The sequence below is a fragment of the Centruroides sculpturatus genome, unplaced genomic scaffold (genome assembly GCF_000671375.1).
Source record: "Centruroides sculpturatus isolate CEXI.00-Female unplaced genomic scaffold, Cexi_2.0 scaffold266, whole genome shotgun sequence".
Taxonomy (NCBI): domain Eukaryota; kingdom Metazoa; phylum Arthropoda; class Arachnida; order Scorpiones; family Buthidae; genus Centruroides; species Centruroides sculpturatus.
The window spans coordinates 463,848-481,532 of record NW_019384421.1 but is presented as its reverse complement, the minus strand read 5'-3'; the positions used below and the strand labels follow the sequence as shown (position 1 = coordinate 481,532).

General features: G+C 28.0%; 1 protein-coding gene across 1 annotated transcript in view; it reads left to right on the top strand.

The window, feature by feature from the left end:
- The window catches only part of LOC111619405 (dedicator of cytokinesis protein 1-like), a 95,259-nt gene that overhangs the window by 16,548 nt on the left and 61,026 nt on the right, over positions 1–17,685 (top strand). The window contains 8 exon segments of the mRNA XM_023361108.1: positions 1,313–1,402; positions 2,755–2,810; positions 6,862–6,988; positions 10,238–10,380; positions 10,476–10,557; positions 13,433–13,496; positions 16,282–16,374; positions 16,641–16,716. Coding sequence (XP_023216876.1) covers positions 1,313–1,402; positions 2,755–2,810; positions 6,862–6,988; positions 10,238–10,380; positions 10,476–10,557; positions 13,433–13,496; positions 16,282–16,374; positions 16,641–16,716 — 731 coding nt within the window.

Sequence of the window (17,685 nt, the reverse complement as noted above, 5' to 3'; positions counted from 1 at the left end):
ATTTGGATTGAAACTAAAACTTTGAGCACCAGTTTTATTATATTAAGTATATATATGGTGTGTGTGTGTGCACGTGCACGCATGTGTATATTGAGATTTTTATGAAAAGTATAATACAGTATTACTTTTATACAAGGATTACTCAAATCAAACCAGGATTTTTCAATCCAGAGACATGAAGGTTGCAAGATTGCTGAATTCTGTTAAAAACCAAAGGTAAATCTCACTGAATGATAAGAAGAGAAAATTTGGTGGATAGTAGTATGAGTTTTCAATTGGAACATTAGATTATTATGAAGTTTCTTGTTAGAGAAATATCAAACTGGTGGAAATTCAAGCTGATGACTTAGAGCCCACTGCATTGAGGAAATACTTAGCTACAATAAGATATTTGAATGATTCAAACATCTTGAGGAATGTACATCAATGAGTGATTCTGGTTGGACAGTTTCAAACTCTCATCTGTATTTTTTTATCTGACAATGTCACTATGACCAGTGCCTACTATCATCAGATTCTCAAAGATATACAGAATGCACTTTGGAGAAAACAGCTGATTTACTACATACTGTTTTTATATGACAATGCACAATCCGATACAACTTAACCACTTGTAAAATCTAACTAGGCTGGGAGATACTGCCACATCCCCCTTCCATGCCTTGTTCCTAGCAATTTTCATCTTTTTGGACCCATAAAAGATTTCCTGGATGGATAATTTTTTAGTAATGATTCTTGAATGTTATCATTGAAAAAGTGACACTTTCAGATTCTAGTTCAGACATGCTGACAAAATTTTCTATGTCACTGGTATCCAAGCATTGGTCAAATGGTAGGATGAGTATATCTCTGTAGCAAAAGATTATGTGGAGAAATAAAATAATTTTTTTTTTTTTTTTTTCATTCTTACTACATCTGTTTTATACAGTCTTGGTTTGATTCAACAACCCTTATGTACTATAATTATTTTTATTACAGTCGACCCCCCTATAAGATATAGATACGTTCCAATTTACTAGGAATCGGATTTCTTACAAGTCGTTCCAATCACAGCCCGACACGTGTCAAGTTTACGGACTACGGCTGATTGAAAGGTTTTCTTCCATAAAATTAATCGATTCTACACTAATCCGACTCAACATTTCCAAAATACGTATATTTTTTCGTAGTTTTATAGGAATCGTAATTATAGGGACTGTAATTATAGGGGGGTCGACTGTATTGTTATCCAATAATTGTTGTTAGTGTATGATTTTACTAAGTGTGGATTTGATGATGATATGTCTGATAATTATAATTATGATTCTTACAGAAGTCAAATGGAAATTTTGAAACTATACGAAATATGATGTATGAGTTAATTGAATGGCGAAGACAAATAATGTCTGGAACACTTCCTGTTGTAAGTTAAATCATTCAATATTAAAATATGTATTTTTTTTTTATGGGGCATATTTAATTAACTAAGTATAGTAATTATAAAACAAATAGAAAATTTCACTTTCTAAGAATAAAAATAACTTAAAGTTGTGACTATTTAAAAAAAATGTATAAAAAATTCAGTTTTGAAATTTCATCATATTCCATTAAAATAATGTTAACTTGTCTTTTATGAAATTTTTCATACTCTGAAGTTTTTTTTTTATTGATATACAAACTTTTCCATTTTATATGTTTAAGGTATATTCTATAGTAAAATGGCTGAAAAGCTTAGCATTCTAGACAATATGTTTAATAAGTTGTGTAGTAATTACCAATATTAAGTAACAGTTTACAATAAAAAGCATTTATATTTAATTATTTAAATGAATGAAATTTATACAATTTATCTTAATTAAATATTAAACTTTATTTTAATTAGTGTAGTTGAATAGTTTAATATATTAGAATACTATTAAGAAATTTTAATAATAACATGGAAAAATTTTATTTTTTTATCAAAGCAGCAAAGCATCTTTCAGCAAATATATAAATTACAGAAAGAATCAAATGATTTTAGATCTTAGCAATGATCTTAAAAGCAGATAAGGAAATTAGAAAGCTAAATCTTAAAATGAAATGAGAAAAAACAAAAATAGTGTCTAATGAGAATATACAGATAACATAAATAAGAGTAAATCTATAAAAGATAGAAGAAATAAAGTCACATAAGCATTTAGAACAACCTACTACAAATGACCAAGATATAAATATAGCAATGTTATTGAGAATAACAATTGGATGCAAGAGTTTAACAATAAAGGATTCAAGAATCATAAAACCAAAGGCATATAATTACTTAAAATTTGTAAAAACACAATAGACTATCCTTTAAAAAATATCAATAGCATAATACTAAAGACTAACAGCTTCAACCTTTTTTTTGGAGACTTCTCCATTGTTTAAAAATTTTCACAGAGCATTTTCAGCATATGGATGTGGATTACAATGAAAGAAAACTTAAACAGACTAAATGTTACACAAAGAAAAATTGAAATATTTATGACTGTGATCACAAAACGGGATAGAAAAGCAAATATTAAGATAAGAGAACAAACCAGCATTATATACTACATGTAGTGAATAAATCAAAAAATTATTTAAAAATTCGTTTTTATTTTTAATAATATTGTAACAATTTAAATTATTTGTAATAAATGAAATTTGAATAAGTTTTTCTATGAGTTTATTAAATAATATTCATTGATATAATTTTACATTCACACAAATATTAAAATTCCTCAAAATTCTAATACTGATATATTTATTTTCTAGGATGAACTTAAAGAAATTAAACAGAAAGTGACAGCAAAAATAGATGTTGGAAATGCGTAAGTTCTGAATTAATATTTTAATAATAATAATAAAGTTGCACTATAGACATTGATTTAATTAGCATGCTCACTAATTTACTTGACTCACTAAATATACAAGTTAGACCACATCCACTAAATATACAAGTTAGACACAGATTACAAATATCCAAAATACATCAAAATGAAAAATTGTATGTATTTAGCTAGTGGAGAAAATTACATTAGCTAAATACACACATATTACCAAAACATATTTAACCAGAATCATTACTTTCAGACAAATATACATTAGTGTATTCTGGTGCAGTCACTATAGCTATATACCATGATTTTAAATTACAATCACAGACAACACAATCAAAACACAGATAAATCATAAGTCTAAATAGCAAAGAAGACTAGAAGCATAACATTAGATAAGGATTAAACGAGCAGGCACAATACACTAAAAATAACATAATACCAAACTTGAGAGGTTGGGAAAATATTCAGAAAAATTAAAACTCACACACAGTACTAACAACACAATATGCAAATACAGAAATACATTGACACATTCAAACGAAAAGTAGCAGCCAAGACACAAAGACTGAAATGATACAAAGCTTATACACTACAAAAACAATAATGAGATAGTTTTCTACGGACAACTATATACCAAACACCCCACACAATCACTGCACAAAGGTATGCCAACAGAAAAACAACTTGCATACTATTGGTATGCTCTTTGGTTCAATGCAACCATACACAAAGATGAAGTAAGTTTGATTAAAGAGAAAGAAGAAAACATGCAGTTAGAAGACACAATACAGATAACATTCACAATTTCTAGTTCAAAAAATTCACATCGCTTCGCCAGGAACTAGACAAACATTTTATGCACACAATCAACAATCCACGAAACATGCTAAAATTTCTTATACAGTACATGCGTTTATATGAAACCCAAAAACAGCACCAAAGATCCTACACAATACAGACCAATCATGTGTCTTTCTACACTCTGCAAAATGCTCACTTCATGTATCACAAACAAAATACAGTCGACCCCCCCTATAAGATATAGATACGTTTCATTCTTTAGGAATCCGATTTCTTACGAATCCTTCCAATCACAACCCGACACGTGTCAAGTTTACGGACTACGGCTGTTTGAAAGATTTTCTTCCATAAAATTAATCGATTTTAGACTAATCCAACTCAACATTTCCAAAATACGTATATTTTTTTGGGGAATAATCCGTATAAACTACGCTATAAACAAAAAATTGTAGGATTACTTACCGAGTGTGCACCGCCATTGCTAATGCTTGTTTTCGCTTCGCGACGAAAACAAGCATTAGCAATGACGAAAGTTTTCTGATGACTTATTTTTCTGCGAAAACTTCGTTGAACTTCGGAGACATCATTAATATAAATAATTTTAATCGCCGTTGAATAAGAAATGTTTCTTTCACAAGAAATGTATAAAATTACAGTACTGTATTAGACTTACGGTACCTAATTTACATACTGTACAGACGATAGTTAGCGTAAAAATCTCCGTAGCGTGGCGCCACGCTAGACGGCGGAAATTATATATTTAATTATAACAAAGTTACAATAAGTTAATATATAATTATATATACAGTACCTAATTTATATATAATTAATATATAATTATATGTACAGTACCTAATTTATATATAATTTATATAATACTGTCCAGACGATAGAAATCTCTCCGTAGTTGGCGCTACGGACGGCAGGAAAGTAGTTCGGCTGTCCGATTACGTTTGAGGTAATTATAGGGGGATTTTTACGGATACCGGTCACAATTTTTTCGTAGTTTTATAGGAATCGTAATTATAGGGACTGTAATTATAAGGGGGTCGACTGTATACACTTGTGTAGAATAATACAACATTCTCACAAACCAACAAAAAAATGTTGTAAAAACCATATGGGATGTAAAGCATAGTTACTCATAGATTACATTCTCATTACATTCATTCTACAACAAGCACAAACAACACAGAAACCTACATGAAAATAAAAACATTAAACATTAGTCATTCTAAAACATTCTCAATAACTTAAAGTACAAATGTGATATTAAAGTAAAATGCTGTATTATATTCCATTTTCTATATTCAAGTAAAAGCAGACAATTACATTTATCTTTTTCACAAATAAATTTATTGTTATTTAAAGGTTTCTTTTTATACGTTAATTGTTATAAATCAATGTTTACAATTTCTTCTCAAGTTTAATGTTTATCATTATCATTAATGATGTTAGGCTTAGGCCTGTTAACTATCTTTGCATACTATATATTTAAGTTCTATTTAGATCATAATAAATTTATGAGAAAGAAATTTTGATACCAAAAATATTGTGATTATTTAATGAAATAAGGCTGATTTATGTGTTTGTTGTGAAAGTATTTCACAATAAACAAATTAAATAATTACTATTAATTACCCGTCACGCCCATATCTCGAGTTAACTCAGGCAAGTTGCATAGCGTTACATAAAACTGGGTATTTCGGCCCCCCAAAAAAATTTTTTTTTGGATTTTTGGAATGTTTTTTAAGTCTCCAAATTTTTTCAAAAATTTTTACCTGTGCAAAAAATTTTATCGCGATTTTAATCAACCTTTAATGATGCGTGATTAATGCTTAATTGTTTTTTAATGTGATTTTTTTTATCAAATTTAATTAATCGTTCTAAAGTTCTAGTGCACGGATTTGACTTCGGTAAAGTTATTTAAAGCTACTTTCTGATGTCAAAAACGACCTCCAATAGTTTTTTAATTTTTTTAATTAATATATTTTATTATATATAAGTTTAATTAAATCGGAGGGTCGGAAATCGCAATTAAAATTAATTTTTTAAAAATATTTAAAAATATACGGCCAGCTAGTATTCACCCTACTTTAAACCCTTATCCTCCCGAGACGTCTATGAGAATGTCCCAGGAAATCTGACACCAGCTGTTCTCAAGGTTGTCCAGCTGTGTAAACAATGACTCATCAGTGTCAAATTTTGCAGAAAGGCAAGACAATGGAAAATAAAGTTTGAAGCTTTTTCTTCAAAATTAACGCATTTCTTTCGTTTTTTTTTTTTTAGTTTTAAATGTTTTTTGTTTAATTACATTAATATCAAAAATTGGACGGTCTCAAGGAGGTTAATACAATATAAATGTCTATTTAATACAATCCAATATAAATACAGTATATATTTATCAAAGATTAAATATAATGAAAAAATATGTATAAAGTGTAAAAAAATATAATTTTTTTATATCCTTAATTCAATATAAATATTGATTTAAATATTTATGTGGATTTAAGTTCAGTTTTTTCAAATAATAGCGAAGTTGAGGCCGAAGTTTTAAATGCCAAAACGTGTACGTCGGGCGTTCAGCGCCGCTTTCCTGTAAGCCTAGTTTGAGAGTGTTGTTTGGAATGTCGAGCATGATTCCACTGACTATCAAAACACCATTGTCAAACTTCTAGGCTTACAGGAAAGCGGTGCTGAACGTCCGACGTACACGTTTTGGCATTTAAAACTTCGGCCTCAACTTCGCTAATAATACACAACTTATGATTGACTAGATTTAAATCATATTCTAAAATTTTGTCAGAATTGATGATTAATATGAAAATACAGTAATAATATACTTGGATATTGCTGCCACAAAATATAATTTATTGAATTTATAAAATATGTGAGTATTTTTCCATTTTTTTATACAAAAAAAAAAAGAAAGAAATTAACAAACAATATATATAAATATATAAAGATGTACTACTGTATGATTTATTTTATGAATAATAACAAGAATATTAAGTTATTTCTTATATTAAATATATTAAGTTAGCTTTACAAAAATATTAAAATTACTTTGTGAAATATTTGTAAAATGTTAATAATTTAAGAGAATTTGAATGAATAAATGAAAATATTTTGTATTTATAAGAAAATTTCTTTGGACTTGCCTTAGATTTAGAGAAATGAACTATTAATGATTAAATTTCAGAATAAAATTTTTTGAAATTAAAATTTTAAAATTATTCAGTATTCTAGATTTGGACTTAGTTGTAAGGGATGATCATGGAAATATTCTGAATCCTGATGTTTCAAGTACCATTGATTTATATAGAGCACATGAAGCTGCAACACAAAGAATTAAGCAGATGTCAACGGTAAAAATAATTTATATTATTATTTTAATAATAAATAATTCTACATATACTTATTTCAATAAATATAACTTTTTAAACATTAAAAGCTTCACAGAAAACAAAAATTTATTTATTTTTTATTTTAAATTGAAATGAAGATGATATTTAAGCATATGATTATTAAATAAGAACTTTATTTGAACAAATATTTTTTGAAGTTTGATTTGATAAAATACAAACTTTACATTCTCTACAACATTTCTTTAACATTATTTTTTTTTATTATTTTATAAGAGTTTTGAAGTATATCTATAAAAAAACTTAATATAATTTTACATTTATTAGCAATTTGATTGCTAGTAGTAATGTAACAATTGAAATTTGATCTTTAAATGAAATATGGTGTTACATTTCTTAGATCATTATTATTGATCTTATAATCTTTGTTAATGTAATTAAGTTTTTAATAAAAAATTCTACGATCTGCTACATTGCTGTGACATGCACAAAAAAAATTGTATTTTAGTTTTTGTGCATTTCACACCAATGCAGCACATTGTAGAATTTTATATTTAACTTCATAATGTACTATCCTGAGTTAACTTGGACTTGTGCATTTTGTTTTAAATTATCATTTCAACTTAACTTGGGCTGTTAATTTGTTTTCTTATTTCCTGCATAGTATCACAAGTATTTTCGTCATATGATTTTTCTTTTTTTAAGGGAAACTTCAGAGCCCAAGTTTTGTGATTAGATGGCATTTTTCTTATTTAGCTACATGATATCATGACACATGTTTACCAATAAAAGTGGATAAAATTTATATGAATATCAAAGGCAGTTTTGATTTTAGTGTTGCTGACATATTAGTTGTAAAATCTGGCAGCAATTCTTTTGATCTATTTACCACCAAAGAGGAAAGTGAAGATGGAAGTGAAATAGATTTGTGTCAGGTGAGAACATGGCAAAATGTAACACTACTTTCATTTCTCCCTCTGCACTTCACTTTAAATTTTCTGACAATCCCGGTTCAACCATTGAGAGGTGCAAATGTGATGATATGCTGCAAATATTTGAACGCATTTCTGACATAAATTTACTGCATACTATACAAAAGGAAACTTCAAAATCTTCAGTCAGTGCATGTCTACCTCAGGTCCTATCACTCTTCCAACATGTAATGAACGTCAAATTTTCTTTGCACTTTCAATTGTCCAAAATGTTGTACATAAGCCAGAATTGCAGATGTATTGGTCTTACTGAGCAAGCATTTTATCTCCATTTTTCAATCAGGTTGTGTAATACAAAAGATTCTGCCAGATCAGAAAACATCTACACTTTTCTGACATATGATTCCTCAAATCACCAATGCTCAAAGCCAAACAGGATTTGAACAATGTACTAGTATCAACAGAATAACTTAATCTTCTTACATACCAGAAACAGATAGGATGAGTCTTCTTTACAAGGGGTGGCTTGGATGGATTTAGTATAGCCCATTGAAAAGGGCAAGATTTAGAATAAAGTTTTATATGCTTTGCAAATTATTAGTAGATATGTGTGGTCTCTAATTACTTACACTGGAAAAGGCACAAAGTTTGACACAGACTATGCAAATTTTTTTATCTATTAAAGTGGTTTTGACCCTCATGAAACCACTCCTGAAACAAGAGTACTACCTGATAACAGATAATTTTTACACATTCTGACAGCTGCTGGCTTTTCTAATTTCAAATTCTATAGATATGTATGTAATAGTGAAAATACCATGCAAAGACTTGCCACTCTTCTTGAAATGTTGTAAATTGCAGACGGGATAAATCTATGCTTATAGAAGAGGAAAAACCTTGCTTTATGATAGAAAGACATAAAGAATGTGGTCCTTCTGTCAACAGTGCACACCACAGATATGGACACTGAAAAACAGAGGAAAAAATAATAAAGCCAAAGGGTTTTTGGATTATAATGACATGGGAAGTGTTGAATGTGCAGATAAGCATATGTCGACATACCCAATCTCCAGAAAACAAGGGAAAAAGTACTATAAAAAGATGATTTTTCTATTTGCTGGAAATTACTGTATGGAATTCCTTTATTCTCTATAATAAAGCTGGAGGTAAAAAATATTTGCTAGAATCTATTTTGAATTTGGTAGAATGAATTATTGAAAAATACAAAGAAAGTGTTATTTCTCAAAAAATGGGTTGGCCAGGAAAGGCACCTCATTCACTCTGATTGACAGAAAAACATTTTCCTGAAGCCATACCACCAACTGAAAACACAAGCAATCCCACAAAAGTGTGTAGAGTATGTTCTAAGAAACAAGACACATGCAGTAAATGTGTAAGAAAAAACACAATATTACTGTTAACAGTGTGAAGTTTCATTGTGCATTGCATCATGCTTTAAAATCTATCACAGACAAAAAAATTTGTAATAATAAAAAAATTGCTGTATGTATGTATAACATATTTAGTAAGTACCTTACAACATTTTCCAATAAATAAGTCACTGTAGTTGTGTGTTTCTGAGTTTTTTCTTGTACCTGACTTAACTGGATAATAATTTATACCATAACTATCTTAATTATCTACTTGGTTTTTTGAAATAATTGGAAATTATTATTATTGTTATTTAGAGTACTTTCTTTCAAAATAGATTTGAAAGCATTTATAAAAAAATTAGGTCACTTTTGAAACATGCCTCAGAAAATAATCAATACATCAGGGGGTTAACCTGTTTGAAAGGGGGGTTTTGTAAATGTATTTTGTTTACAAAATAAAATTCAGATACTATATCTTCTTACGAATAAATATCATTTTGAGATATATATTTTCAGATACGATTTAAGCAGTGTTTATACAAATATCTTTAATTAGCTTATATTATTTTCATGATTTCTATATTATCTTCATCATGACTTTCTTCAAAATTTTATTAGGATTGTCTGCAGATGTCTGTGCCTATCTCCATGACTTATAGCTGATTGATTTGTAAATTTTAATTTTTCTATTTCTCTTATTTTATAATTTTGTAATTTCAATACAGAAATGTAAATTACTTTATAATATATTTTCAAAAGACTATGATGGCATTTGCTTGTGTATTAAAGTTTCATTTTTAATGCAATTGTATTTTGTTTACAAAATAAAATTCAGATACTATATCTTCTTACAAATAAATATCATTTTGTTAAAATAATTCAATATATGTTGTTTAAATAAAATTAAAACTGTTAATTGCAATGTCAGTAACTAAATTTTATTTCAGTGTTCAAGGAGCTCAAAGAATCTGAAATGCTCACGGTATTGTCACAGTTTATTTGTTACTGTAAAGAATTTTGTATGTCGAATTGGAGAAGATGCTGATTTACTTATGACATTATATGATGCTAAAGAAGGACAATTCATCAGGTGAAAATTTGGCTTTTTTTATGAAATATATATTTATTAAGAATTTTATTGATAATTTATCTATACAAAACTTATACATTTTAAAAATTTTATAGTGAAAATTATATAGTAAAATGGGGGAAAGAAGGATTAGCAAAAGATTTAGATCAACTAAATAATTTAAGAGTACTTTTCATAGTAAGTAAAGTTATATTTTCTGATTTCAATGTCTGTATTTTTAAAATTGACATGTCTTTATTAATGCTACTTTCAACATGTTTGCTGTCATCCAAAGAAAAAACAAAAAAGAATGAATGTCACGGTTTTTCTACATAATAATTTAAATATGTTTTATGTTTATAATATGATAATTAAATTGCACTTTAAAAAAATGTTTTCTGTTTCTATCAGCAAAAAATTAAATTATCAGTAAAATGATCTTTGCTTATTTTGATCTATTTATAAGCCATTGTCATTTCTAAATGCTTTTGCTTTTGAAAAGAGAGAGTAATGCTGAGAAAAGAGATATATATATATATATATATACACCTTCCATCCACAAATGTGCCCTTAAATGTCCATTTGTACTTTATAAACAAAAGTATTCTAACTCTAGATTTGATTTATACAGAACATTGCACGATTTTCTTTTGTATTTCTTTCAAAATAGCTTAGTCACTAACTGAAATAAAAACAGTAAAAAAGAATTACAAGTATTACTGTAATTTGCTTTGCAGTGTCAAAAAATTTAATTTCTGATAATTCTTATGTATTAAATTCTTGCATTTATTTCTTTTATATTTATTTCACATTGCCTGGAAAAATAATACAAAATAAATATTATTTGACAAAACTTATACCTAATATTTATTTTACATACTGGAAAGACACAATTTACAAGTAAAAATACTATATTTCAGAAACAAAATTTAGACTTATCAAGATGCTTCAAAATATGTAATGAATTTTGCCAAAAACAATTCAATGCAAATTAAGAAATTTCATTTTTTGTGTTCTATTATGATTAAAATATGTTACCACTCTATCAAGACATAAAATGCATAATACCAAATGGCAACAAAGTCATCCACTGAATTAACTACAGCCAACTTGCCTTAAAAGAATACTGATAAAACAAATTTTGCTGTTGCCCTGGCAAAAATGCCATTGTCACAAGGTTAATTTTTATGTGATAAAGGAAACAAAAATTTTATCAGAATTCATTAAACCAAACTGTAAATTACCTTCAGAGCCACCAAGAAATAACTCTATATCCACTAATGGTTGCTTTTTACACTTTTCAATGTGAACAATAAAAAGTGATACTGTAGAATGCTCCATTTTGAGTAGAATAGATTTTTTTCTTCTAGTAAACATAGACAAATTGGACCTTCAATTGTAGAACAATTCAAACATCTGTTTTTAGTAGACCATTCTGCTGTACTCAGAAAATAGGGGTTAAAGTTTAAGGATGCCCTTTAAATGGATTGAATGGATAAAATGGTACATAAGTGGATCTGACTTTACCTTACACCAGAGGAAGAATGCATGATGGACAGAGAAGAGAACATTCAGCAAATCATGATTTAAAGTTGAAAGTTGCTGTGCCATTTGTCAGTGGCACATGACATTCCATACAGCATGTCAGAGGATTGTATGTTGATACTAGAAAAGGTTTTCATATATTTAGCAACTGCAAGCATTACAAGCAGACGTTTAATCATGCCAAGTACACACCTGGTATAAACAGTATTTTCCACTCTGGCTGCCATATTGAAGGTTGAATATTTTTAGCAGAAACTGACAACTTTCCAACACATATAGGTAACATTTAGTAACTTCTAATTGCATTATTTTATTTTCTGTAAGTATTTAATTTTATGACATTCCAATTGGATTACCCTGTATATCAAATAATAATAAAGAATTAGCAATAAAGTACTGTTAAACTAAATATCATTATATTGTATTTTTAGTATTAATGAAGTAATTTAGAATATCATTGTAAGGAGTCAAGACCAAACATTATCTTTTATTTTCAGGGCTTTTATTTAGTTATCATTATTATTTATTTTGGGGACATTTATTTTGTTTAAAAGATGAAAACTCCACACCACTCTAAAATACAAAAATTCTTATCATTTACATGACTAACTTGTTACAAGTGTTAACTTGTAACAACCAACATCACCAATATAACAAGGCATCACAAGCAGATTAAACAATCTTCAAGTGGAGTTAAAGAATTGTCTCTTAATTCTTTCATTACTGATTTTTTTAAATAATCAAAGAATTTTTTGGAAAGACTGGTATGATTAAATATTGCAAAGAAAAAAGAACATTTGTTAGTGTATAACTATTGTAAATGAGTTAGAGTGACATAGCACATCAAGGCATATAAAACCTGGCAACAATGAAGATGATGAGGCAAAGCTTATGAAAGCAAGCAAAGAGTATTCTAGAGTGAGTGACAAGAAGGATTTCCTGGCATTTCTTTGGTGTAATGGTTAGGCGATTTAGATCATAAGAATTTTCTTTTGTTGTTATTGAATTCTATTTGACTTTTTGTGGAGCATTATATTTTAAGTTAGAGTTAAGTTTCCCAATTGTCAGGAAGTTTTGTGAATGTTTGTTTTGGTTTTATTTTTGATTTGAATTAATTATAGTTCTGAATTTTGTATGTTTAGTGTAGTTCATAATCATTAATGCATTTTTGTAGTTTTTTACTAATCTCTTGTAAATTTCATTTGCTCGTAATAAATTTTGTTTTTCTTTTGACATGTAGTCGATTAATTAAAACAAAATAATAATTCTTTCACAAAAACGTAACAAATCATAACATATTTATTGAAGAACACACACATGTGTGTGTTCTTCAATAAATATGTTATGATTTGTTGCATCTGTTTGTGTTCTTCAATTTATATGTATTTGTATTGTTAAATATAAATATAAATTTAATAATAATATATAAATTATAAACAATGTATCCTTTATGCATTATAAAAATTATTGATATTTGTTTTTATATCATCTGTTTATTATTATAGTAATTTTTAAATTTATAACGTAGGATTTAGGTAGTAAAGATCTTATTAGAGAAAAAGTTTACTTGGTTTGTCAGATTATCAGAATAGGTAAGTTCAGAATTCTTTATATCGATAATAAATTGATATAGAAATAGTACTCTCTGTTTATATTATTTCATTATGATAATAATCAGACCTTGCATAATTTTTACTTTACATTAATGTGATAGAGTATATTAAAAATTATGTAGTATCACATGTATAAATATTTATATATTAGATCATCATTCTAGATTAAGTAATTAATTTGCCTAAATTCTCAAATTATTAATAGATGACAAATTTGTCATCACAAACCAGATTATTAGTAATCTGTAATATTAGAAATAAATTACAGTTTAGTATTCTATTCTACTGACTTTTTTCAAATATTAACTCTAGGTAGTCAAATGCCAACACGTCTGCAAGATACAAATTTAAATCAAATTCCACCACTACACGAACTGTAATAAATCTTTATTATACGTGATCAGAGCAATCATATTGTACATTTGCACTTTCAGGTAGAAAGTGCAAATGTACAATATGATTGTTCTGATCACGTATAATAACAATAGAATGAATTTTACACACACAGACAATAGAATGAATTTCATGCACTGAGAACAAGTATTGCCAACCAACTCTGGTTATGGATAGTGTTACCAGTCAATCATCTGGCAAATGTATAATCTGTTAATGAATTATAAAAGTCTTTACATATCATAAAACAAAGAATAATACAAAAATTAGTGGAAATAATATATATAAATAAAATAAAAAACAATACCAGTGATATCCAGCAGTTTACTAAATAATAACAAAAATAAATGTTTTTGACAATTTTTAAATTCTCATCGTCAGATTAAAATAGCAGTTGAATATACATGTGTAAAATTGAAAATCACTTTAAAACAAAATGAAATAATTATTTCATTGGTGAAAAATGCAGATGTTATCTAAAATCTCATCTTTAAATATCAATTAAATATCAAAATATCAAATACATCTATTAAGGACAGATCTAAAACCCACAAAGTCATCAGGTAAAATCAATATCTTTCAAAGATTTACAAACAAATGGCAAGAACAAACTAACTTAGCATTTTTTACAAGAGAAACCCAACTGTATTTTCTTTATTACAAAATGCCAAAGGCCCTATTAACAGGCAAAATTCATCTGGAGTGTATTCTATCCCCATTATGGACAACAGATTCACAAGAAATTGGCTTACAATGGAGCAATGGCTTGATCTCTTAACATACTTATCAAGGAGTTTTGTTATTCCACCTGAAAGGGCCTACAGACCACAGCATTAGTGACATTTGCAAACCAAAAATGATGTACTGATACAAATACTTCTCAATAAAATAAATCTAATACACCCCATTAGGAACTGGACCAATCTGAAACATCTGGAGAAATTTGAAATTTACGAAGCTACTTTTTGGAACAACATAATAAATTAGAGAGATGCCAAGACATTCTCTAAAGCAGCGATTCCCAACCTGTAGTACGCGTACCCCTAGGGGTACGCGTACTACAGGTTGTTTAGGGGTACAAAAAAAAAGTTAGTTATTATGGCAGAAAAATTAATATATTATGTATCACAAACTAATAGTATTAAAAAATTATTAGGTAAAATATGTTCCTTGCAACAATCACAACTTTATTATACATTTTTTCATTTACTTTTTTTTCTTTAATTTAAAGTTACAATATGTAAAATTAACAATACGAGCACTCACTAAATTTCTTAAATGAAAGGCACAATCTAGAGATATGACATGTCACGGGGTATGCTAATGAAAAAAGGTTGGGAACCACTGCTCTAAAGCATGGAGGTTATCTATAATTTTAAGTTTTATCTTTAAAAAAAACATATGATTGCATCATTGTTGACATCTGTGTTTTCCACCAATAAAATAATTATTTCATTTTGTTTGAAGTAACATTTGAATTTTCATATATATGCTATTTTAATCTGATGATGATAATTTTAAAATGATTAAAAATGTTTGTTTTTGTTATTATTTAGTAAATTGCTCAATATTATTGGTATTGTTTTGTTGTTTATAATTAAATATAATTTTTTCAGTAGTGAATAGTTATTATAGAAATAAAATTTTTAACATTTGTTATGATGAATAATTCTTGAAATAATGTGAAAAGAATATTATTTTGCTATAATCATTTCAAATATATTTGTACATATTTTTCATAAAAGAAATACTGGTACCCAGTACTAACATTAGATGAGGTACTACTCATAGTATAAAAAACCAGGATAAATAAAATATAGGTGTCCAGGTAAAATAAAAATAATAAAATACTGCTGCCCAGTAGTTATGTCTTATCTCTAAAATTGTGCTGCTGTCAACGACTGCACATCTTAGAGGTATGAAGGAGTACAGTACATGTCAGGAGTTGCAATTGGCACACAATATTTGATGCCCAAATCATGTGCATGTAAAATAAACCAGATTTGTAGGTAGTCAAGGGACTGAGAACTGGGTCAAAAGAAAATATGAAATGCTGAGACTGTTTCTACAAGTAGGCATGAGTGCAAGATTTGGGCATGTGTTGCTCACGCTCTCCAAGACAGTCTCATCCCAAAAGTGGCTTTGCCTATTTTTGAATAAATTGCTGTAAGAAATATTGAAATACTGATGTGTCCTTGCCAAGATCAGCATTGCACAGTAAATTTAATGTTGGTCACATTTAATCCTAAAGAAAGAAAACATGTATATGTTTGAAATTTCTAATTTAGACTATTCATATTAAAAGTTTTTTACTTTTAAGCATGATTTTTTTATAAGTGTATAGCATAACATTTCTTGTTTTATTCTTTAGGTGCTATGGAGTTTAGGGACATTGATCATAAAAGAACTTCACACATTCAAAGGAGAACACCTGATGGCTTAAGAAGACCATTTGGAGTAGCTTGTAATTATCTTAAATTAACTTCAATTCAAATTTCAATAAAAACAGCAACCTTTTTTCTATATATTGCTGTACTATTATAGCAATCTTATAATTTTAGAAAAATAGTATATATTAAAATTTAAAAATTAACATTGAAAACAATAAAAATCTTGTTAGAGAGACCTGATTTTTACAAACTTTAAAAATTTTAAATATACTAGAAGACTATTGTAACTATTTTAAAATTATGCAGAATTTTTAAAAATACTATTAATATACTTTTTCAGCTATGGAAATAACAGATATTATTAGTGGCAAATTAGAAAGTGATGAAGAAAAGCAATATTTTGTTCCTTTTGTCCAGTGAGTATTCTATTGAAATTATTCAGTAATAAAAAAAGAGGGAAAGTAATGTTTTGTAGTTAGATTAAACATTTCTCTCTCTTATTATATTTATGTTAAACCTGAAGTCATTTTGTATTGTGAGACTTTGTGAGTTTGGAAATAATTCTGACTAACTCCGAATTATTACCTAAAAATTTATGAATACTATTTTGTTGCATAGCTTGAATATAGTATTGTACTTTATTTAAGATTTAAGCTATATTTTAGTCCAGTATAATGAATCTATATATATAAAATTGCTTGTCCTGACTGACTCATTCACTCACTGATTCATCATCACCCAGAGCAAACCGCTAAACCTAAAGAGATGAAATTTGGTACACAGTTAGGATACGTCATGAAAGCGCTCACTAAGAAGGGATTTTTCGAAATTTTCTTGCGGGGGAGAGGGAGAGCATTAAGGCTTAACCAGAAAAATGGCTTCTACTGTACTATTTTAGACGCGATTTTTTGTTTTTATATGGGTTTTAGTAGGGTGTACCATGGGAATGCACACTAAGAAAGGATTTTTCTAAATTCCCCCGCAAGGTGGAGAGGGAGAGGATTAAAACTTACCCGGAAAAACGGCTTCTACTGTACTATTTTAGATGTGATTTTTTGTTTTCAACTACGTTTAGTCTTCATTGAGTACTTAGGTGTATTAAATTGATAACATTTCAGACATTGTTATAAATATTTTTATCTATTTCTATTTTAAAAGTGTTCAAACTGTTTTAAATTTGAATTTGTTATTGCATATTGGTTCGATTATAGAACGATTGTAAACGTTCCAGAAAATTGATCAAATTGAAAATAGTTTGTTTGATTCTCGGCAATTCTCTTCAGCGGTAGGTGTTATATAACAATTACTATGGTTATTGAAATATTGAATGTAAATGGGGTTTGCTTGCAAAACCTCCGCTGACGAAGTCGCGGGTAACAGCTAGT